At 43.9% G+C, this 25,187-nt stretch overlaps 1 protein-coding gene across 1 annotated transcript in view; it reads left to right on the forward strand.

Moving 5' to 3' along the window:
- The first annotated feature begins 1,875 nt into the window (after positions 1 to 1,875).
- The window catches only part of WLS (Wnt ligand secretion mediator), a 45,123-nt gene continuing 21,811 nt past the window's right edge, over positions 1,876 to 25,187 (forward strand). Inside the window, exons 1-2 of the mRNA XM_056845098.1 lie at positions 1,876 to 1,981; positions 18,842 to 19,114. Of these exons, the coding sequence (XP_056701076.1) occupies positions 1,876 to 1,981; positions 18,842 to 19,114 (379 nt within the window). The remainder of the gene's footprint in view (positions 1,982 to 18,841; positions 19,115 to 25,187) is intronic.

Consider the following 25,187-nt stretch of genomic DNA (forward strand, 5'->3'; position numbering starts at 1 on the left):
GGAAGGCACTGGCTAACCACCCCCAAAACATAGTCTGCCTAGTAAAAGTTGGGATGTGAAGTCACCCCATGGGTCAGGAATGACCAGGTGCTTGCACAGGGGACTACCTTTACCTTTTTACTGTCTGGGTAACACCCTATACAGTTTGACCCCTTAGTTAATCACTCACATTAGTTCAAAGCAGAAACCCTACTCTGGTTTTTGTCTCCATCTGCCCAGTGATTCTTAAAAAATTGAAGGTCTATGCATACACACTTGGGAGCAATCACTAATGAACTTGAAACATACTCAGGACTAGGCTGCACTATGAAGAGAGGCAGGGCACTGTCTGTGCAAATGGGGGCTTGCTACTGATGGCTAAGTCCTACTATCAAGGGAGGTTTCTTGATAGCCTTCCTCTTGATAAGCGACTATTCCAAAAGCCAGTCAAATGCCACTGCATGACAAAGTAAAAAGCCAAATTATCGAAGGCATTAGAAACATCTATGGAAAATAAAATGTTGTCCTCAAGAGAGCTGAGGGGCAGAACAGTCATCACTGGGTAGCTATAGTGAACAAAAAAAAAAGCTGACGATGTTCTACCAAAAATGGTAAACACGCTGTTTCTGATTTGTTTTCCAATTCTCTCTTTTCTGCATTGCCAAATGTTTGTAAATCAAGTTAAACAAGAAACCAAAAATCCAAAAGCAAAGAACTGTACTGTTCTGGGATTACAAACCCTGGAGCTAATTGTTTAGCCTTGGCCTTTCTTCCGTATCTGCAAAACGGGAATATAACTAAACTGTTTTATGCAGCTGTATTAATGGATATTGCTCTTTTCACACTGGACGATAACCCTTCAGCATTTGATCTCATCTTTGGGTTTGTTCAGAGTTTGGAAATGTCACTATAGCGTATCTTAAATTGACGCACCTGACAATTTGAATTTATGACGATTTCATAATTTAGGGTGGTCCAGATAAATAGTTGCTGGACACAGTCTGATTGGAACTGTTTGTGCAAGTAATTTTGGGTGACGCTCCTAAATTTGTAGACAGATGTTGCTGAAACGATTTGCTAATCGTAAGTATAGTAATATAGCAAAAAACAAACGACACCCCCACTTTCTCTTGGTTTTAAAATAAAAGTGATCTTGTGGTCACTTGAAGGGTAACAGACGTATTGTAGCAGATACTTTTTTAATTATAATTTTATAGACTGGGATACGGGGTGGGGGGAAGGAAAAAAGAAAATACTTTTGTGGGCCTCTTTCTCCAGCGTTGTGTTTGAGCTAGCTTCTCACTCAGCCACACGACAGTCCCCATCAGCTAGAAGGGAAATAATTATCTTGGGAGATTGCAGCCGGAGAGGAAAAGGCTGCTTTTCTGAACACCCTCATTTTAATTGCAACTTTGTTAATCAGATCTGCCCGGCCGCCTTCCATTTCCTCCCCTAATCTGGCGAACCTTCGAGCCGTCGGTCCCGGGAACCCGCGACGCTCTCCTCGGCGTCGGGCTGGCGGGGCGGGGGGGGGGTCGTCCTCCCCCCTCGGAGCGCCGAGGCGCCTCTCAATTAAAGCAAGCGACCTTCTCCCGGCTTCCCCCCGCGGCTGCGTGAGACTGACACCAATTGCCGCTGAATGGCTGGGGGAGCGCGAGGGGAGGGGAGGGGAGGGGAGGGGAGGGGAGGCGGGCGGGGGTCACGTGACTCGCCTCCCCTGCTCCCGCGAGGCGGCCGCATGCAGCCGAGCGCCGGCCACAATCACAGCTCCCAGCAGAGGGGGAGCCAGACCGGGGCTCGCCTGGGCAATCAGTGCTGCCTCCCTCCTCCTCCTCCTCCCGCGTCGCTGTGAAGTTTTGCAGCCGCCGTTGGAAGCGCAAGAAACGCTCGGGGGAAATGGCCGGGGCAATAATCGAGAACATGAGCACCAAAAAGCTCTGCATCGTCGGAGGGATCTTGCTGGTTTTCCAAGTCGTCGCCTTTCTAGTGGGAGGTCTGATCGGTAAGTGCCGGGGAGGGGAGGGGAGGGGAGGGGATGGGGGGCAAACTTTCTCCTTCTCCCTTCCCTGTTTGGCTTCTTGTGACTGACCTTGGCTTCCTCAGACGACCCGATTCGGCCGGTCGCCGCAGTTAAGGAAAACCCCTCGCCGCGGGCCCCTTGGTGCCCACCGCAACTCTGGCGGCGGGGCAGGGGGAAAGTTTCTTTGGCCTGGGCTCAGGCTCGACTTGGCCGGCGGCCGGCAGGCTGAGCCTCGAACGGGCATGGCGACGCGTTCCGCGAAAGGCGGTTGGGGAGGAAGGGGGGGGGGCTGCAAAGTTGGTCGCTCTCCCGCGGTCTCTCTTCTTCCTCCCCAACCGCGGGAGGAAACCGAATCTCTTTCCGTTGAGACAGCAACGAACCCCCGTTTACCACATCACCGTTAAAAAACCACCACCCCCACCCCCCCATGCCCCGCTGGGAGTCGCTTCCCGCCGAGGGGAGGCCCCGTCTTGTGCGTTGCGCCTCCCTGGCGGTGTTTGGTTTTGCCTGGGCGTTGCGTGGCGAGCCGTGAGGGCGGCGGAGGAGGGGGGGGGGAGAAAGGAGGCGGGCTTTTCTTCCTCGCGGAGGGAAAGAGGGACGAAGAGTTTTGCTGCTGTGGGTCTTCGCCTTTGTTCCGCGCTTCTCCCTCCCGAAGTCTCGAGCTGCGAAAAAAGCCTGGCCTCGGTTACCTGAGGGGGGCCTGGCCTCCCTCCGCGTGTCTGGCGGGCAGGCCGCTTCTCCTGCTCGGGGCTTTGTCCAGCCTGCCTGCCTGCCTTCCCGCCGAGAGTGTGAACGCTCACCGGCAGCCCCCGACACCTGTCTCGCCAACAGTCCTTCCTCAGGTGTGGGAAGACTGCCTCCAGGGACCCCCTTTGAAATGGGTGCAGCTTGTACGCTTGCTGGGTTGCGGGGGCACAGTTTCTCTTCTAAATTCCTTGTTGGGGGGGGGTGCCAAGATGGGAGTGGATACTTAGGCTGTTACCGCACTAGGTGTTCCCACCGATGTATTAAGAGTTTGAAAATAGGTTCGTCAACACGGACCTAGGGGGTTACCGCACTTTGTATTCCCAGCGATGTATTAAGAGTTTGAAAATGTTGTAAAAAAACATCGCTTTAAAAGGGTTTTGGGATACCACGGCTTATAAATGGTTGGAAGACGTCTTCACAGCTAAAGGGGCCAAACAAAGTGCGAACAGTATTTTTTTCATAACGTTTTCAAACTCTTAATACATCGGTGGGAATACGTAGAAAGTGCAAACAGTATTTTTTTATAACATTTTCAAACTCTTAATACATCGCTGGGAATACAAGTGCGGTAACCCCTATGTTCCCAAAGCTTTTGGCAAAGGGACTTATCCACATTGTGTTTGCCTTTTCTCTCCAAATCCCTGACTTGGGTATTCAGGGTCTAGGTCAGCCAGTTTATTCTGTATTCTTTCCAGAGTGGATACCTGGTTGACTGTGGCCCACTTGTAGTACTTCACGGTCGGTCGCCCATCCTTTCAGAATCTTTGCTGTAAGATTTGTGACTTTCATTTTGATACTTCCTTGTCCGTTGTATACAAGGTTTTAGCAATCAAATGGAATAACCAGTGGTCTAGCTGAGGGAAAGTCCTTCCTTAATGTGGCAAAGAGCTTTGGTTGGATCGGAAGATGTTTAAATCACCACTTACCTGTGCAATCGTTACTATATCAGTTCAATAAATTCACACATGGGGAAAAAATCCTTTCCAAGGAAAATCTCCTTGGGTCTTAAAGTAAATGACTATAGCATGATATTAGCAGAGCACGTACCTAAAAGGAAGAAGTAACAGAAAACTCTCTGAAAATCTAGCCCTCTTGAAGTGTGATGAGTTCTTTGAAAAATATGGCTTCTGTGTGTACTCATACGTCAGGAAAGCAGGACTTTCCAATCATTCTGATTCCCAGAAACACTTTAGATATCTTGATGACCTGTAACTGACCCATTAAAAAAAAAGCTTTGTGGCATAACCTTTACAGCTGTATCTCTTTAGACACCCAGGTCCCGTTCCAGATGTTTTGAATTGTTCTCCTTTTGAAGGTAATTCTTATAGCTGTTAAGGCTTTGCCAGGCTCTTCTTCCAGTAATGGGAAATCACCACTTTTTCTGGCACATCTAAGATGCAAGTTACTTCAAACTTGCACAGGTTATTCAAAGATACCAGTCTGTTTGTGTTCTACCTTACCATATCTAGCCACACGTTGGGGGGGGGGGGGCTTCTGCTAGATTTAGGTTTTTGAAAGTAGATTTATTGTATCCTCATGCCCAGATTTGGTTTGCTAAAATCGTTTCCACCTGCATGTTTGAAAGCTCATCAAATATTTAAAGTGCCTTGCTGGATCATTTAGACCAGAGTGAAATGTAGCAGCTAAGTGTTTTATTTGGTATGAGTATAAACTGGGTTCCTGATTCAGCATGTCTGAGCTATGAATATATTCATCAGAAGTATGTCTTCTAGCTGAATCAGAAGTTATTGGTTGGTTTAGGTGCTGAATTTTTCCAGCTGGAATGAACGTGTTTATAACATTTGCATCCCACCTTCCTTCCATCACAAAACATGAGGTGGCTTTACTTAGGATTTCCATCCAAATACCAACAAGGGCCAAACCTGCTTTGCTTAGCATGATTGCTTCATTTTGTACCTTAAACCAAATCCTGAGATCATAAGTATTCCATGGGCTAGTACGTTGTGAGCTACTTGGAGTGCCCTTCAGTCTGGATGAGTGAATTAAGAGAGCCGGATCGAATGACTTGTACTCACGTACGTAGGTATATTCTTCTGTGTTGAGTACTTTTGCAAGAATTTTCAGCAGAATTGTCTGTATTCCTTAGTTTTAAAAAAGTGCAGGAACACATGCTTTTAGTGTAGAAGGCTGCATGTGAAAAGTCTTGAGTAGCACCTGTGCTGTTTTCTAATTTATTCCTTACAAGTTTGTACTAGCAATATAGAGTTACACTCTGGACAAGAAACCACCACCTCTTCAGTAGATAGAAATACCAGAGAAGTTGTTGAGGGGACTCTCCCTGTTAAGCATACTCATGTTTAGTTTCTTTCTCTCTAAGCAAGAAGAAAATCTTATTGCTATTAAGCCTTTTAAATACATTTAAGTACGCTCTTTGCTGCCTATGACTAAACTGGTTTTTGAGACAGCTTTCAAAAATCCAGGTAGCACAAATAAAGGCGAACAATGCTAATAAAACTCATACAACCAACAATGAAAGTACAGCAGTTGGCAGATGATAAATTAAAAACCCTTTTGACTAAACTGAGGCTATCACACTTTGATCATATTATGAGAAGACAAGAGTCACTGGAAAAGACAATAATGCTAGGAAAAGTAGAAGGCATCAGGAAAAGAGGAAGACCCAACATGAGATGGATTGACAAAATAAAGGAAGCTGTGGCCCTCAGTCTGCAAGACCTGAGCAAGGCTACAATAGGATATTCTGGAGAACATTAATTCATAGGGTCGCCATAAGTCGGAAGTGACTTGGCAGTATTCAACACACAAAGAGGTACCACTGTGCCCAGGTCCAATTGAAACAGAAATGGGGACAGCTGATGAGCCAGCATATATAGAAAAAGTCCAACCCCACCACTGAAGACACCAGTTTCTCCGCCATTCAAAGAGGCATCCAGCCAAACCCCCAGGCTCTTCATGGTCTCCACCAATAATAGCTGGACTCCATCAAGAGCCAGGAGCTGCAGCCCCCCTAATGACCAGCCCTTCCCAGCCACTTACCTTCTGTTTTCACTGGATTTAACTTCAGCCAGCTCTGTCTCAACCATCTAACCACAGCATCCAGGCACTGGGATAGGGTTGAGAGATCCATTGGGCTGTTTATCCAGCTGGGTGTCATCAGCATATTAGTGGCACCCAACTGCAAACCTGATGAGCTCCACAAGAGGATACATATCAATATCACCGTATTGTAGGTGTGGAGCTGAGACACAGTGGCTTGCCTGCGAGACCACCCTGTGAGTTCTTGGCTAAGGTGGGATTTGAAGTTCATTCTGTCTAGTGCTCTGCCGTACCAGCTCAACAAGAACAAAATCTGGATATCCCTGGACCTTAACAAAGATCATGTCTTGGTGCAACATTGTACGTTCACCTGACAGAGTGCTGTTGCCAGTTTCTGCTGTTTTCACCACTGACTTTAACTAGAGAAGTTATTGCTAATACTATTGTGAGTTAAGTATTTGTTTTGTTCTGTTACACAAGGTTTTAAAATCTGGATTCCCTGACTGCTGTAGCCAGACTGTTTTGCTGAATAGGTGCATACTGTGTTCTGGGCTTGAATACTGATGGGTGTTCCTCTGTTTTGAAAGATTCCTTCAACTTGCAGTCTTGGCGTACATTCTTGAGCTGGGGGGAAATAGGCAAGTAAGGTCATGCCTGTGTATGTCAGGTCTTCTCAGTTCTTCTGTAAAGAACTGCAAGAGACTGTATCAGAAAAATGACATTTCTTATTTTATTTTATTAACCAGATTTTTAACCCACCTTTCTGCCCTCATAGGGCCACCAAGGCAGCACAATTTGTGTGGCTAGGATTTGAAGAATAGGCCATAAGGTCTAGGGCTTTCTGTGTAATTCTTTGTATCCCACTGATACTGCATCACCCCCAAACTTTACTGTTTTCAGTAAGTGGCTTTCAGTGCAGCCCTATGCAAAGTTACTCACGCCTAGTTAATTGTACGTATAGGTTTGTACTGTTTATTGTATAGTTTTATAGCATAAAACAATGATTTGTGCAGTCATTTTACGAAACTTTTTAAGACTGCTAAAACTATTTCTGAACTGGAAATCAGCCAGCACAAGGCTAGGCAATCCTGGCATGCATGCCAAAAAGTGGCACACAAGCCAGTTACAAGTCTTGTGTGATGAAGAAGTTAGTGCATTTTGCTGGGGTGTTGTGGGTTTGGACATGTGGGACCTGGATTAAAAGCTTTCAGCACCCATGAGGTGGCATTTGATATTACTTTTTAGACATAACTCGACTCCTAGAGATGGTTGTGAAGATAAAGCACTACATTTGTAAAGTGTACGCTAGCAAGTGTGTTGGTAACTGTAGCCAAGGTAAAAAGCTAATAAGGCTGTCCAGAATACTTTGTTTTAAAGTTTTTGCCTGTCTTAAGTATCTTGGAAAGTTTGGAACAAGAAATGGATCTTCCCCTGCTAAAGAAAACCGTCTTTCTTGAAATAAAATTGTAACTCTTCTGCAAGCCAGGAATGCTTCCCTTGAGGTAAAGAGGTGACGTGCACATTCCACGGTTGCTTTAGCACTTGTTCTGGCATGTATGTGATGGGTGCATAAAAGGAAATGTTTGCTGTCTAAATATACTTTTTATGAGGTACTGATAGTTGCCTGCTGATCAGATCTTGTAAAATTGAAAACTTGCAACTTGAAAGAGAGAGGTGTTTTTTCCCCCCCTAGCTCTGCTCCTCTGTGAATAACATTGGATCCTCTCTGCTATTGAGACCTGCATTATGAGGGATTTAATAGCCTGGCTGGAGTAGCAGGAAGTGTGTTTTATCTCGAGTGAAAATCAACAAAAGAGAGGCTTGGACAAGGCCCAGATGTGTTTTGCTGCCATTAGCAAATGTTCTCCCATTTTTTGAACTGAAACCCAAATATAGCAAAAGTGGGTATGATAATTCAGAACAATTTTTTCTTTTGTTAGTTGCAAATGGTAAACAATAGTGCCTATACCTGGTTTGGTATTGAGTGGCAACCCCTCACTAAATAATTCTTTATGTCCTCCTTCCTCCCAGGTCCTTTAGGCAGCAGACATAGTTCTCTCTTTCCCTGTTTCTGCTTACAATAACCTTGTTAGAGAGAGGCTAGGCAAACCCTAGCTGTCCTAGCCCAGCACTCTGTTGTGCTACATTAGATGTACAGTGGGAGTACTTTTTGTCAAAAATAGATGTAAAAATGAGCTGAGACTCATTTCCTGATTTATCCGTGACCTGTTACCATAGTGTTAAAAAGTGAGCAGAAGTCTAAAACTGTTATTTTTTAGTGGCAATGTGATGTTGCAACTGAGGCGCTGGGATCAAATACCTGGGTTCTGTTGCCAGCTCTAGTACAAATGGCCATTGTAGCCTTTGGCAAGTCTTTTTATCTACCTGTGAAACTCCACAAAATGAAGAGAGCCTTTTGTTTCTTTTGAAGGTAGGTAAGCCTTCAGTGTGATTCCCCAAAGACCCCCTTCATGTCAGTATATGCCTGGTTAAATGGAAATTGAGTAGATTTGCATATCAGGTCATCTTTCTGTAGTTTCTTGGCTACCCAGTAGGCTTAATTCCTATCTAGTATCTATCTCAGCACACTTTTAAGCCTGAAAACTCAGTTTTGTAAAGAGCATTCTGCATAAAGGATAACCAATTGCATTTCTCCTCTTAAGATTCTTGGTTACATCTTTGTTTCTTTTCATAGGGCAGGTTATCTCAAAGTCTTGAAAGTGTCCACCCCACAAATTAAAACTCCATAAGAGATTTCCTACTTGTTTATATTTATTAAGATAGGCTGGGCCTTTCTGAAAGTTAACCAGAGAAATTGTTTCTTTTCTGGGCAGCTTTATGGCCACAATGAGGGTGGTAGTGATCATTCTAAAGCAGGTAATAGGGAGGATTGTATGATGATTGCTATGAACCTTTTCATTTGTGTAAATAATCAACTGTTTATACTGTTGGCTCTGCTCAGTAGAAATATCTCTGTTGGCATTGACAGACTTTTGTCTGCATTGCCTCCAAGAATGAAATGCTAGGCTTCTTCTGACAAAAATGTGTCAGTACAATATGTTAATTTGATGGCACCCTAATTTTAGATTCTACTTCTAAAAACATTTATAGACCACTTTTCCATAAGGGCAATATCCTATTAAATAAAAACAAGGTGTGATAAAAATAAAACGATGAGATAAAAACCACTGGAAAAACATTTGACTTCCAACTCGCTAGCTCAGCATTTCGCCATGGCAGCATTTCCCCAAAAAACAAGAGTCAGGGAGAGAAGCTTGAGATCTGGGCTAGTGATGAGGCTGATAAATTGGCTTGTTTATTCCTACCCTGCTGTTGGTTAGGTTAATGAAGCAGAAGTCCATTGTATGTGCTCATTTGGTAGTGCTAGCTCTGCACAGAAGGGGGTAATTGGACAGAAAAGCAGAATGATCTTGGAGCCTGGGAGCAGTTAACCTTGTGGGGTGTCACTAGGCTTCAGGTTTTAATCAGGGTAGACAAAGTGCAATTCAGTTTCTCTTCAGGGCCCATTGGTGTGAGAAACAAGGGTCAGTAATTAATCTGAAATACCATAAGGGCTGTGAAAAGTGAGGGACAGGATGCCTCGAGGCAACTTTTAATCCCAGTATGATGTATATATGCAGCTGGCTGAACACATAAACACCAGTGTTTCATATAGCCACTTGGCTTGTGTGTAAAAATACTGGTACTGATGACATAAAAAAAGGCTGAATGGGAAGGGTTAGTGCCTACCTGCACAAGCTAGCTTCCATCCAGGCACAGCAGACCTCTGGGTTACGGGGTTCAGCAGGATGAAAGGAATACTTAATTGCTTCAGGACCACCCTTAGGACTATATCTAGGGTGGAGCAGGGGGCTGAGTCAGCCGTGGCTACTCATGCAAGCTGTCTGCAGGATACTCTTGGCAACTGGGCATGGAATGTCTAGTTTTTTTTCCATTTTTTTTCCATTTTCCATTTCTAATTTTTCTTCCATTGGAGACATCTACAAACAGACACTGTAAATGAGTTTGGGAAGCAGCTATTCCAGGAAGTGCTTTCTCAGGGAAAACCTCCTCCTTCAAGAACCATTGCCTAGGGCAGTGGTGGCAAACCTATGGCACTCGTGCCAGAGGGAGCACTCAGAGCCCTCTCTGTGGGCATGCGAGCCGTCGCCCCAGCACAAGTTCGCTTGAGTTCATTACTCGAAAGCCAGAGGGATGCTGGGCGGGGCTGCTCCCCTCCCCCTCTCCACGTGCGCCTGAGGGCATTTCTCACATCACCCGCCCCTCTGCCCAGCAGCCCAATGGGAGCACTTCCTCCCTCCCCTGTCACATACAGCAGGGCGGCTCACATGCCGGGTGGCTCACATGCGGATATGAGGGTGCGGCGCGGACAGCAGCCTGTTCAGTCTGTGGCGAAGGTGATTCCCATGGCGGGGTTAGAGAGGAGCTAGGTTGGAGGGGAGCATAGCTCACAGCGTGGCATAGCTGGAGGGGAGCAGAGTGCTCGGGCCACAGTGCGGGCTTTGCAGCACCTCCCACCTTTCTGTGAAATCTGCTACTAAAAGAGGAACACCCACTTACCCAGCATGTAATTAACCTGTGGAACTCCTTGCCACGTTGTTAAAGAAACAAAATATCAGTTCATTCAGTTCCATTGTATTATACATCAAGAAGCTCTTTGGGCCAGGAAAAGCAGCAAAAAAATTGACGATGTCACAAAAATGATGAATTACATCATGGCTCATGCTCTGAATTTTCGACAGTTTCAAGCACTTCTTGAGGAGGTTCAGGCACAGTATAATTGTTTACTTATGTACAATAATGTTTGGTGGCTGAGCAGAGGACGAGTCCTGGAGAGATTTGTAGCCTGCTTGGATGAAATTAGGCTGTTTATGAATGAAAAAGGGCAGGAATATCCACAGCTCACTGATATGGCCTGGCTTACCAGCCTCATGTTTTTTTACAGATTTTACACTACACTTCATTGTACTGAACAAACAACTACAAAGTGTAGGGAAAACAGCAGAAAGGATGTTTTGTGATATCAAAACATTTGAGAGAAAACTGCAGGTTTTTGAAAGAGACCTTGAAAGTAGGCAACTGAAATATTTTCCAAATCTAAAAATGCATTTAGAAAATTCTACAACATTTGCAGACAATCCTACAAGCCATCAGGAAATCTACAGGGAATTTTCTAGCATTGTAGCAGCTGCAAAGGTGAATTTTAGTAACAGATTTCTCTGCCAAATAATTTTAAGTCAATGAAAGCACTTGGGATTGCTTTCCTTACTTTGTTTGGATCATCTTATGCTTGTGAACAGCTGTTTTCAACTTTGAATTATTTCAAATCTGACACCAGAAACAGACTAACAGATGACCTGAGTGCTGCATGTGTTGCTCTCAAACTTACAAAGTGTGAGCCAAGGTTAGACAAATTATCAGCATGCATACAACAGCAAAGATCACATTAATTGTTCAAAAGTATGCCAAATGCAAACTTTTACCTTTTAATAAAAAGTTGTTTGTATCATTGAAAGCTCTGTTGTTGTGTTTTTCTTTTAAGACAAAAGATATTAATGTATGAGTTGTTTTTTCTAAACTAAAACTTCAGTATTCAGGTTAAATTGCCGTGTTGACACTTTGCGATAAATAAGTGGGTTTTGGGCACTTGGTCTCTAAAAGGTTCACCATCACTGGCCAAGGGGCTATGAATCACGAAGAAGAAGAAAATGCTTTCTCTTTCCATGGGTGATTTTGGAGGAGCTGCCTGAAATATCCTAGATACGTGGCTACAGGGAAACTTGTTCTTTATGGTCACAGTCCATGGTGACTCTGTTTGGAAAGCATGGTCAAGACTGTTACTGCAACACAGGAATTCTGTTTCCCATGTTTATGAGTGACACTGATAGCCATTGTGAGTATTCCCACAATTGGGCAAGTAAAACGAGTCTTGAATGTTATTCTTGGGGCAGATCTTAAGAGTAGACAGACTCTGCGAAAGATGATGCTGGAGACTTTTAACATTGTGTGAGTGGAGATTTGAATCTGGGTTTCCCAGGTCCCAGTCTGACACTTAACCACTGCACAGCACTGGCTCTCCACAACCCTTTACATCTACTTTAAAAAACAGCCTCAACCTCCCACCTCGATAATCCAAATAGGCCTCCATGTACCCCACCCAGCCCTAGAGCTTTGCAAGTAATTTGGGCAGTTGAGCTGGGTAACCACACTTCTTCCAGGTAACAAACTCCTGTGAACATTTAAATTGAAAATACCAATGGGGGAAAGCAACTTGGCCTAGACTGAATACCCAAACAGTCTAGGAGGGCCTGGTCAGGGAAAAGGGATCACGAGGTACTAGGCGTGTGTTGCGAGCCAGGTCAATCAGAGGAACTGGAAAATCCCTATCAGGGCTGTCCACAAAGTTGATGCTTTTAGTATCGCAACCGTCTGTGTCTAACAAGGTTAGTGAATTCGATATGGGGAAAATGATCAATATTTGATCAAATATTGTCAAATAATAGTAATGTTTTAAAGCATTATTTAGAGCAACAAAACTACTAAATTTGTTTTTGTAATTTAAATAACTGTTGTGAAACATTGCAATTAATTTAATGATATGAAATTGTAATTTTTAACAATATTAACATTTCTGTATGAACAGTTGACTGTACCGCTCTTGATTTTTATCTTGGAATACTACAGTTGGCTTAAAGTTCTGAAACTTAAACAAACCATTAAAAAGAAAAATAATAGCAACTTACAAAAACAAGAGATGTCTCCAGTTACAGTAGATAGAAGCTTTACTATGCAACTAAGTTTGCCCCAGTGGTTATGAGGCTAGAGGCCAAGTAGCCCTTGCCAGCAAATAACTTTTTTGAGTTTCATCAGTGTGTCAAATTACCACGACAGTCTACATTGCCTTCATGGAATATCTGGTTGAATAGCCTCCTATTGATTGATTGCCGGGGATCGCCTGTTACTGGCCTGCTCTTCCATAAGTTTAGCTAAGCAGAAGGTAGTTCATTCCCTCTAACCCTCCTCTTTCTTCCCGTTATGCTGCTAGTCAGATTTTTACTATGCTCAAGAAACCTCAGGCCTTAATTACCAGCTATGCTATGTAACATCTTCAAGTATTTAGCTAGTCAGTTTTCTTGTTTTCTTGTTGCTTTGCCACAGAACTGTAACTTGTGTTTTTAAACTGTTTAACTTAAATTTTTATATTCAATGAAGCTTTCTTTGCTTATATTGGTGAGTTACTGGTCCAAACCCAGAACCGCTTGGTTGCATTACAGGGGAGAAGCAGGGTCTCTGTGGGGTAGAATAAAAATGGGGGGGGGGTGAGTATTCAGTATCAAAGACCCCCATGCAGAGGAGACAAAGTCAAAGAAAGAATAGTATATGGCAAAGGATGGGGTGTATTGGTTTTATATGCCAATGCTAGAAGCTGCCAAGCCACAATAAGGGACCAGGAGTGCGTAGTGCTAAAAGAAGGCATTGATGTAGTAGGGAAAAGTGTGTTCAAATGACAACAAAAAAAAGGATATTTCTAGATATGCTCAATGTTTATACCCTGGTCATGGATCTGATTAGAGTGGGTGTGACCTTGAATTGATCCTAAGTGGTTGCTCTGATCTGGAGCAGAAAGCGAAAGTGATTGAATCACTCATAACAGTGATTTACAGGGCCATGAATTCAGCACACACATGAACAGTAAGTTGCTGGAAAGTCAACACAGCCTCATTTAACTTCAAAAGAGGCAACTTGTCAAATATGAGGGGATTAATTAAATGGGAATTGAAAGAGAGGGCCAAATCTCTTCAGGATGCTTGGAGGTTATTTAAAATGCCTTCACTTTGGCCAGAGTCCATGTAATTTTGAATGTGTTGTCATAATTGAAAACTGTGATTAGCTTGTGTCCCATGGTATCATTCCAGGTAAAGTTCCAGCTGTGAAGAACGCATGAGTATATATGGTATTACTCATCTGGGATGGCACACTGGACAAGCATCACCACTTGGCTGACTTGGTTGGCTTTGATCCCGTTCAATAGGGAAGAATGCTGAACCATCTGTGTGTGTGTGTTGGGGGGTGAGAGTTCTGTAAAACGGCAAGCCAAGTCACCTCACAGAATTGCAAATTCTATGTAAAAGCAAGCCAGAAGGAGTGCTGTGTTGAACTGATTCCAAGCAGGACATAACTGCTTCTTTGCACATCATTTTTGCATTGTTATTGCTGTATAGGGTTGAACATGTAATGAGAAAAGCATGAACAACCCATCCCTTGTGTATTTGGGTCGTAAGTAATTGCTCTGTAATAAAATGGCTGATTTCTTACAGGTGGGAGGCTGAGAACTGGAATCTGATTTTGTTTACATTTTCTAGTTCTTATTTTATTCTTAAACAATTACTGGAAAGTCCCTCAAACCCTAATGTTCTTTGGACCTGGCAAATGTGGCTAGACAATTCAGCTGTGGAATTTTTGTGGCAAGTACAGGTTGGGGGAAATAATTTTTAATGTCTTCCATTCTTGCATATTGGAAAATTTAGCATAGAGGTGCTGGCATGTCCATGCACACTCAGTCAGGAATGGGAGAACTTTGTGAGAATACTCCGATGTTGAAGTTGACTTGTCTGTGACATGGTCTGTAGTCCTCAATGTGTGATTTATTTATTTTTTTGGGTGGGAGTGGGCATCCCAACAGCTTGTAAACTTCATATCCCTCCTGAACTAATTCAAGATTCCATAGTATTGTTTTAGATTTCGCTTCTCCCCTCCCGACTCATAATTCATTCACCTTTTGAACAAAGAAATAATATTCCAGTACCATTTTTTTTTTGGCCATCACGTCACAGTTGACTAATAGTGACTTCATAGGGCAAGAGATGTTCAGAGGAGGTTTGCCATTACCTGCAACTGCGTACCAACCCTAGACTTCTTTTGTGGTCTCCCATCCAAGCACTAAGCAGGGCTGACCTTGCGTAACTTCTGAGATATGACAAGATGGGGCTATGCAGGTCAGGAAAGGTACCGTATATAGGCCTCAGTAACTGGCTGCCAAGAATGGTGGGCATTGCCTTTCAGCAGATACCCCTCCCAAGTTTTCATTTGAGGAGAGGAGGACATCCTGATGTTTGGGTACTCCTTCCCCAGCATCCCTGGAGGCAGGCTACTAGATCATTTTCTTTATGACCTTCAGTTCTTTTCATACTCACTTTGCACATGCAGGACTCTGATGAGCTCTGATTCCCTTTTGGCCTTCTTTCTGCTGCGGAGTTCCTTTTAAGGTCATAATTTCTTTCCCTCGTGTGCCTTACTCAGTGTTTCCTTTAAGGTTGTCTTCCTTGGAGGGGAGAGGAGGAAAAAAAAACCTTGTTCTTCCTTCCCACCTCCAACTCTGCTCTGCTCAAGTGACTAGTTGCCACAAAACCCCATGGCTATGTCATTTGCATTTCAGTTACCTGAAGTTAACACTGCTGGCACATTAGAAGAAGATCCTCATGTTGGACATCAGAGAGCTGCAGAAGCAAAAGTGGAGGTGTAAATTAGCCACTTGCGCCAAAGCAGCATCAAGCTGAAACTGAAAGCAATTCAGCTGACTGCAAGGAGCTCCTCGGTGCCGCCACCCCACGTTGTCTTACAGCAGTTGTCAGCAGCCTGTGTCTGCTGCCACTTCCCCTGCAGCACAAATGGAAAGTGATCAAGAGGTGGTAAGTGTGCAGACCAATCCTGCACTCCTCAAGAGGAAATGGAGATGCCGTGGTTGTTTTCAGGAGCGGCAGACCAACTTTTAAAATAATGAGATTGTGAGAAGTGAGCAGTCTCAGGGCAGAAAGAGACATGGCTCTTCAGGTGACCCCCCCCCACCTCATCCGCTTACATTCCACCTAAAAGGCAGGCTATCCAGGGTGCCAGGGACTATGCTCAGATCACCAAAAAATCCTCTTGGCCTCCTAATGCAGCACAAAAAGCCTATGCCCCCCAATCCTCCCAGGCTTCATCTCCAAGGTCTCCCCATCTGGGGGAGGACATTTACAACCCTGATTCTGAGCACTCAGAGTCTGACTCAGTCAAGAGGAGGGTCAGATGAAGGCCCTCCTCAGTCTCACAGATTGTTTTCTCATGATGAGCTGCCACCATTATTCTACATGGTCCAAAGGTTTCTGCTGCTCCTCCCCCCCCCCGGGAGATCCAGAGTCTGATGAGGATGGTGCCACGGAGGTGTTCTGGACACGCCAAAATTTTATATTCCTTCCCAGCAAAGGTCTCTTAGCGCCTCAAAATTTCGATCGTAGACTCTCCACTGGCCAGTCTGTCTCCAGGAGTGGCCTTGCTTAAAGAAGGGGAAAGTTCCTTAAAGGATTCCACAGATTTAAAAGCAGCCTTATGCAGAGCTCATGAAGAAGTGGCCTGTGCCATTAGAGCTTCAGCTGCCACCTCCTTCGTGGCTAGAGCTTCTATCATGTGGCTTCGCAGACTCCTGAGGGAAACTCGTGATTTATCAAGGAAGCTCAAAGGATACCTCTCTAGACTAGAGAGAGCTTCAGCCTTCATGGCTGATGCCAGTTTCGATTTCATGAGATTTTCCTCAAAGGCTATGGCCTCCACTATAATGGCAAGGAGGAATGTATGGCTGAAGATTTGGACTGTGGACGCTACTTCCAAGTCTAATGTAACTTCATGGCCTTTCCTAGGGGTGATACTATTTGGTGATACCCTGAACAATATCCTTATAGAGACCAAGGATAAAAGAAAGCTATTCCCTTTTCCTCAAATGGAAGAAGATAGCAAGTCATTTGTCATTTCACAGCTATAGGACTATTCACAGATTCTGTCCAGACTCTAGAAGACTGACCTGGTCCAAACCAAAGTCTTCCTTCTGTTCCAGCTCTCAGTCCACCCAGGGCCAAAACTCGGGCAACAGAGGCAACAGACCTTGCCCGCAGCGCTCCTGACGCCAGGCCTCCAACAGTGGGGGGCAGACTTCAACTTCTGCTAGAACTTCTGCTAGAACAGCCCACATTTTTCTGTTGTGAATCAAAAAATTGCTATGCACCAGCAGTCCCCAGGCTCAAGTCAAGAAGCATTTGAGTCCCTGCCTCTTGAAACGCTGCTTTGTAATTGGCTGTAGTGCTTACTGTGAGAAAAATGTCCAGTTCCCCTCCTCCTCCACCTCAAATAGAAGGAACCTTCACAGTAAGTCCAAAGTTCCTTTCTCCACATATTACAGTTTTCTTGAGAGAAGTCTCTCATGTTGTTCTGAGCCTTGGTTTCGTGCCTCTTCTGTCCAGCTCATAGCTTGGCACAACATGGGGCACACTGCCTCTGACACATACACACCATAGCTGACTGAGTCTTTGGGGAGTTGATGGAAGCCACAAAACAATGCCTGGTTACTGAGCCAAGTTATGCAAACCCTTAATTGTGTAGATCTTTGTGTTTATCATAAATCAGTGACATGTTCCAAATGGGTTGTTTCAGATGCTTCCTGTATGAAATGTACAGGATCTGGTAGTAATGTGGGAATAAATGTGCTTGGGCTGGAGACACAACAACATTCTTTGGTTCATCAGAGCAGGACATTGCTTGATGTTCAGGATCAGGCAACTCATGAATAGCTAAGTGATTAGGATTGATACAAAACAAAAAGCAAGATGTGCAAAGCCTATCACTGCCTTTGACTTTCAGCATCTACACCACTGCTTTGTGTACTCAACTATAGTAGAATCTTTTTCTTCCTTTAATCCTGTTCTAATCATACTCTTTTTGTGTGTGTGTGTGTGTGCTAACTCAAGTCACAGCTAACTCATTGTGACCCCTTAGGGTTTTCAAGCAAGAGACCTTTGGAGGTGGTTTGCCTGCCTCTGCGTCGCAGCCCTGGTATTCCTTGGAGGTCTGCCATCCAAGTACTAGCCAGGGTCAGGGCTGAGAGTGTGTGACTGGCCCAGGGTCACCCAGCAAGCTTCCATGGCAGGAGTGGGAATTTGAACCGGGGTTTCCCAGGTCCTAGCCCGACACCTTAACCACTACACCACACTGGCTGACACAAATTCAGCACGGTAAACTTCCTGGATTCAGGGTTTCTGAGAACATCTTTCCATATATGAATTCCCTCAAGCATGTATTTGTTTCATTTATTATTTATTTGCTTCATTTATGCCCCACTTTTTTCCCCAGTGTGGACTTAGTGTGGACTTTCTGTTGCCTTTACCTTCTTCAGTTTTTCTTAGAACCATTTACTGGTTGGTGGCTGGTATTTTGGGTACTTCTTCATAGCTGTTGTTATGCTCTTGTGCTGCTTCGCTGTTTTAAGATAAAATTGTAATGTTAGAATCCTTTTTTACAAAAGAGTAAATAATTTAACAATAAGATGGAGGGAGAGGGAGGGGAAGTAATAATATTTTATCTTAAGTTAATAAGATATTTTCAGCAGTTTAAAATGAATTATGTTGGTTGACAATTTATCAAATGTTGAAACTTTGGATGATGATTTTGAAAAATAATAAAACTATTAAAAAAAGATAAAATTGTAATGTGTTGGTTTGTGTTTCCTGTTACATTACTAGAACATGGTGGGTTATGAATCCTAAACTAGGGATGTCACTCGAACTTTAGTTTCTTAATCATATGGGTTAGCTGATGTAATAAAATCTCTCCCCTCTGCCCCCCCTCTCCAAACCAGTTAATAACCTATTCATACTGCATTATATGCTTACCCCACTTTTGACCTTTTATTGTTTGTTCAGGGAACTCAGGGCAATGTATACGAACACTTCCCTCTTGTTTTACCTTGACAAATAGCCCTGGCAGGTTAGGCTAAGAGTGGCTGTCCCAAGGTAACACTTCTTTCGCTTCTGCCAAAATAAAAAGGCCACTGAATTTATAGCCAAGCGTCAATGGTGCTGTGATCAGGGCCCCAGGAATAGAACACACACCTCCCCCCCCCACACACACACACTCTCAGCATCCCTGGACAGATCAGCTTTTATGTGCAGGTTTTGTAACCTGATTGTATGCCTGCATGACTTCTTGTCAGTAAGTGCCAATAACCATGTATGTTGGTGTTCTTGTTCTCAGCTCCGAGTCCCACCACGGCCGTGTCCTATCTGGCAAACAAATGTGTAGATGGGAGAAAGAACCATCCGAAGTCCAAATGGTATTTGCCCTGGGGGTCCAATTCGTGTAACAAAATCAGAGACTTTGATGAAGCAGTGAGCAAGCAGATCGAAGCCAACGACATTGTGTTTTCTGTTCATGCTCCTCATCCTCCCAATGAGATGAGCCCTTGGTTCCAGTTCATGCTCTACGTTTTGCAAGTGGACATTGCCTTCAAGATGGACAACCAAATTAGTAAGTAACTTGGTCATTTTTTCATGTAGTGTATTAAGTGTAAGAAAACAAGAGTGTAAATGAAAACCAAAATTTCTCAGGTTATGTCTGCCATTCTGTTGCAGCAATCCGTATGCCATATCATAAAACCTGGTGCCATAAATCTTCAGCCTGATCTGTTGATTTTTAAGCTTTGTGAAGATGTGGGAAGTTGCTAGAAACACACCCTCTAATCCAGTTATTCAGCCACATATTTCTTCTAGTCAGAAGTCTCATTCCATTCAACAAATGAAGGATCGACCACAGTGGGGTTGAAAGTCTTGCTTCTGGTGTTTGCAGGAAATATATGGAGGATGGGGAGATGAGTCTTTGCACTCACTGGCTTTTAAAAAAAACTGATTGCTAATACACACACATACACACACACACATATAGATTATTCACGTTTTTCTGACTTAACAAATCACAAACAGCTCTTTCTTTTTTGTCTTGAGAACAAAAAGAATGTGAATGGGTTTTTTTCCTGTGTAGGAGACATGTGAAGGGGAAAGTCATTTTGAGATTATTCCTGGCTTGATTATCCTTTCTTTGCCATTTCTGGGCAGCCAATGAGAGTATAAACTGGCCCGACTCCAGACCAGAATTAGTTCTGGCAGATGTCCCAATTTCTGTAGGCTTTGTTAAACATCCTACTACTTTTTATTTTCTTTTATCTATAGCCATTAATTAAATTTATAGTAGCATTAGGTAATGGTTGGCAGTCATCTTACTTCAGTTGCATTCATATTCATTTAGAGTTGTTCTTCATAGCCATTGAAACGTGCAACGATTAGCATCCAACAATGGCCAAGATTTTATTGGTAGATCTTAAAATATTTATACCTCACCTTTCCTCATAGTTCAAGGTGGCTTACAATTCATAATGAAAAACATTTAAGTGACAGCAAAGCCCCATTCTCCCCCACCTAAGCTTTCAGTTTACACTTCATTAAAAGCTCTAGTGAATAAAATAGCCTTACAGAGCCTCCAGTTTTGTTCAGCACTTGATCAACTAATAGTTTTTATATTTTCAATGGGGGGAGGCCACTCTGCTGCCTTTTTGCACAGGATGCAAATAGGCCTAAAAATAAGAACCTGCACCCCCCCCCCCCAATTTTAGCATCTAATTTGATGAAGTGTTTTTGAGAACTCAAAAACTTGCACACTTTTTTATTACGACCAATCAGAAAACCACAAAAAGTTCTGCATGGCTTTTGTTTTAGGTAACACCTGTCTTTTGGCCTCTCAAAAATTGTGTGAGGTAGTGTTCTCAATGACTCTAGTCAGCCATGATTCAGATATAGTCGTGAACTTAAGAAAACCTAGGCGTCTAGTTAGCTTTCCTATATCAGATCATTTAATTCCTGGCTGGAGGTACACCTCAAGAACATGTCAGGTTTGTAAAGGGTATAGTACATAAGTAATACTGTTAAAGAATCTCTGCTTCCACTTTAAGCTTTTATTAAAATATAGCTATTCAGCATTATTAACATTGGCTCAATCAACAGTAAATTACACCATCCACAATTGTTACATAGATAATTCAAGGAGAGCAATTACATGAGTCCATAAACGTTTCTTATCCCCCAAATATGCAGGTCATAGGCAAGGAGCCCCTTCTGAGAAGAAGCTCTTAATCAATTCAACTTCCCACATTGATGAGATTTTAACATCATCTCCTAACAATAGTTAACTGTCCCGTTTGATAAGGGCACACATTCTTGGCTCACTGATTGTCTTCTAACGTCAAACACCTTACAAGGTTATCAATACTTGTAATGTTAACTTAGAATATATAAAAACTGTTAATTCTTGCCATCTCAACACATATCTGTTGATAATGAGTTAGTTGGCTTCTAATCTACACAAGGCTATATAATTGTTGTGTTACTACTTCGTTTCTTCTCCCTCTCCAAGGCTATTCTATTCTGAGTCTTGAAAATCCATTTTTAGCATGTCCACCTGAGAAGCCAGGCTAGCTCTGTTTCTGTGCACATCCTCTATGATCTTTTTGGACAAGACCAGAAACCGTTCCCATATATTTCTGGCCATATCTATCACAGTAGGTGAAACTGAGAGATAGTGGATCCTACCCCTGTCCTACCACTCCACTGAGCAAAGTTTGAACACTTCCTCCAGCCTAGGAGCCTTCCTGCAACTTAAGCAGCTTGTCCATTGGAGGAAGAGCAACTGTTCTGCCCTCAGGCTTCGGGTAGTCTCCCCAAGAGTCAGGACTTACCCTGCAGGGTCTGGGCTTCAGGAACATAGCCAAGGCAGTTCTTGAAATGAGTGTTAACATAAGTAAACACATTGTGATTAATTATAGTGTCCACTGTTGTCCCTCCTCCTTTTAAATCCCCTCCCTTGTATTCCCCCCCCCCCAATAATGTTTAAATGCTGGTCCTTGTTTGGGTGGAAAGTCACCTATGCTTGAGATTTTTACAGGTGGCATGCTAAAAGTGTCAGCTATGGGCTTGGACCCCAGGGAAGAGCTCCATAGATATAAGGGGGATTTTTGCCAGCTCCTCCCAAGCTGTTCCCAGGTGTTCCATGTTCCCCAGGAGCAGCATTTTGCAGGTATTTGGGGAGTGACAGAAGGAAATCCTCTGCTGGATGCAACCCCTTGTCTGGAAGTATGCCATCTCTCCCTGCTACCCTCATTCAGATATCAGATAGTTGGGTGGCTTGAAGCAAGCCATTGTTTCTCACTGTCTCCTCATTTGTAGTATGGGAATAAGCTGTCCCACCTGCTATGTATAGGAGTGCCATATAAAATCAGTAGCTTGTAGAATAGCAGTGTAGGGGAGAGGGTCGATGATGGTTAAAATGTTTTTAATACTGCGTTGTGTGCAGGTGTCCTCAATCATAAAAGCGTCTGGTTACACAAGGCCTAAAGTGTCAGGCCTTCAGCAAATAATCACTCTTGTGACTTTGAGCATGTACCAGGGCTTGTGTACATTACATGCCTTTGCTGTATCAATGTGTGGCCCTTTGTTCTCCTTCTGAGGCTAAAGTGTCTTGATTTGTGGGTTATTTCCTTCCCTCATCAGGGTAGGCAGGACCAATTTCTCTGACTTCCGGTCTCCCTTTGGCAGGAAATAGCCTGCAAAACCTCAGTTCCGTCCTGCCTCGGAAGGGAAAGCAGGTCGTAAGCACAGCTCCGTGCTTGTTCGTTTGTGATTTAGCCGTTATCGCAGATTAGTTTAGCTGTTTGTGATCTTTGTCAGTAAGTGTGACCTTTTCCTTTGTATTTGTTCCCACCCACCCTCCCAATCGTCCTTGTCTGTGTTTTTCTCCAGAGTTACTCCCCGAAGGTTCCAAAATGGCGGACTCCATTTTAGATAGAGAGGACGACCTCCTTTAAGTCACAGACTATCAGTTAGGGCTGGTCCAGTCCGCCCCAAAGGAGTCTGATCCTCCCAATGCCCGTGATTGCGGTGCCTTAGGGAGCAAAAATCAGGAGGGCTCCTTACAGAGTGCAGACCAGGCGCCGAAAGGAAAAAAGGTGCGAAAAGCCGCGTCGTCTCTTCGAAAAGCCATGTCTACCCTACAGGGCATTAAAAAGAAGAAACACTGCTACAGAGTTCCGACTAGCGGGGATGAGAGCCGGGAAAAGAACTCCCGCCTTCTCAACGTGAGCGGACAAAGCGACCCACGCAGCCAGCACTGTTTTTCCCCTGGCGGCTGATTTTTCTCTCCAGTTGGGAGCTGGTAACTTTCCCTCTCAGGAAAGATGATAAATTCTCATGTTCACAGGTCACAGGAGATTAACCTACCATCCTTTTGTCCAAGACCCTCTTGCCCCAAGGAGCATTCTTGGCATACGCTGGATCTACGTAGAGCCATACGCATATTCATAGACAGAACGGCTGACATTCGACAGTCAGACTACATGTTTTTAGGGATCAACGATCTCAATAAGGGAAAGAGAATGTCAGTCGCAGCCATTAGCCGCACCCTCAAACTCTGCATTCTAGAAGCATATAAGGCCTCGGGTGTTGCTGCCCCTGAGGGTATCACCGCTCATTCCTTGCGCAGCACAGCCACCATAGCGGCCTTTGATAGACAGGCCCCGGTTGAGGAAATTTGCCGGGCTGCTACCTGGGCATCGGTTTCAACTTTTATAAAACACTACAGGGTGAATACGTGGGCATCGGCTCAAGCGGCCTTCGGTCGAAGAGTCCTACAGCAGGTTGTGGAATAAGGTGGTAACCCACCCACATGGGAGCTCTTGTAGGTAACACAAATCAGGACGCCTGAGCCTCAGAAGGAGAATGGAGCCTTGATTACTTACCGTGAAGGCTCCTCTCCTGAGGCGAAAGAGTCTTGCTCGCCCGACACACAGCGTAGATCGAACCTTTAGTCTAAATTAAGACACCTTGTTCGCCCAGGGCTACAAATACGCAAGCCCCAAGGGAAGTTTTATTAGATCCTTTGGTTATACATTTTTCCATTGTTGATGTTGTCAATGTGTTATTACATGTTTTCTTATCAAGTGAGCTTCATTCCTATTGTAGTAGCTAGGCAAGACTGTAACTGAGGTTTGGCAGGCTATTTCCCGCCAAAGGGAGACAGGAAGTCAGAAAAATTGGTCCTGCCTATCCTGATGATGGAAGGAAATAACCCTTTCTGAAACTGTCATGATGTCTGTAATGATTTGCAGACTTCACTTGCTTTGTGGCGTCTCCTATATTTCCCTGGTTTGGCATTTTGAGATCTGTCGTTTGAAACATTCATGTCTTTTTTCCTCTCAGGAAAGATGTGGTAAGCCCAGTACACAATCAGAAAGGTAGAGTCCCACTGTCTGCAGCAATTCTTCATTCCAGTTTTTCCTAGTGGGCAAAGTTATTTTGGTGTTTGACATTAGGAATCAGAGAAGGTGTGTGCAGGTGTGTATATATAGAATGCCCGGGTTGGGGAGCTCCAATAGAATAAAAATGGCCCAGTGACTCACTTGTGTGACTCAGGGCAGCCTCTGCCTTTGACCAGTAGCCATGAAGGTGATGTGAGGCTTAAGTCACCCTTTTACCACAATTTAATTACTGTTTCTCTCACAGTGCAGAAACTCAGGAGCTAGGAAACAATATTTTTGGTCCTGTACATTCATTATTTAATTAACAAAAGGGTTTCTGGTGGCGGAGTAAAAAAGCCTGGTCTTGCCAGAATGCCTCTGATAGATCTGTGTTGTGGGTTGTTGGGTTTTTTTACTCCAAGGTCATGCAGATTGATTATGATGCTCTAAAATGCATCTTGGAGAGGCTGCTGTTAGTGACCTTGAAGGGAGCTGTGCCGTTCTGTCTGAAGGATGTGTCTGTTAAGCATGCTTATGGAAATCAGGGCTTTCCACTGATTAAATTTCGCGTAGTCGATCAACTATTACAGTGACCTGTTCCATGTTGTCATACTTAAAGGTGTGAATAAATTATCTGGGTGCAAGTGACAGCCTGACTCGAGGAAAGAAATCTGATTTTTTTTTTGCCTTAACGCTAAATAAAGCCACCATAAAAAGAAAGGCGCTTCTTTTGTGATAACTTAACAATGGGGAAAAATATCAAAACTATGTGGTTTCCTAAATCAGAATGGAATAATGATGTGCCTGTTGTGTTAAGACCTACTGAAATTAAGTTCCCATGAATTGTATCCCTGTGGGTCAGAATCAGCTGCAAACAGCTTCTGCTGGCCTTGGCCACACAAATGTGATTGTGTGAAAGATGTAACTAGAATCTGTGAGATCCAGATTCAAATCCCCACTGTGCCATAAATTTCACTAGGCAACCTTGGGCCTGCCTCTCTCCCCTTCCCCCCCTCTCCCTAAACTACCTCACAAGGTTGTTGTGAGGATATAATGGAGGAGGGGAGAATGATATACACTGTCCTGCGGTCCTTGGATAGATGGATGGATGGGATAGAAATAAATAACTTGCAGGAGACTCTCCTGGGTCTCTGGAGTACATCCAAGGGCACCCAGTTGCGCATTACATCTGGGGACGGAGTGAGGCTGTGCCAAAACCATTTTGACCATGAGAACTAGCTCCAAAGTTTGTAGTTGTTCGTT

This window comes from Euleptes europaea, chromosome 2 (genome assembly GCF_029931775.1).
Source record: "Euleptes europaea isolate rEulEur1 chromosome 2, rEulEur1.hap1, whole genome shotgun sequence".
NCBI classification, from domain to species: Eukaryota; Metazoa; Chordata; class Lepidosauria; order Squamata; family Sphaerodactylidae; genus Euleptes; species Euleptes europaea.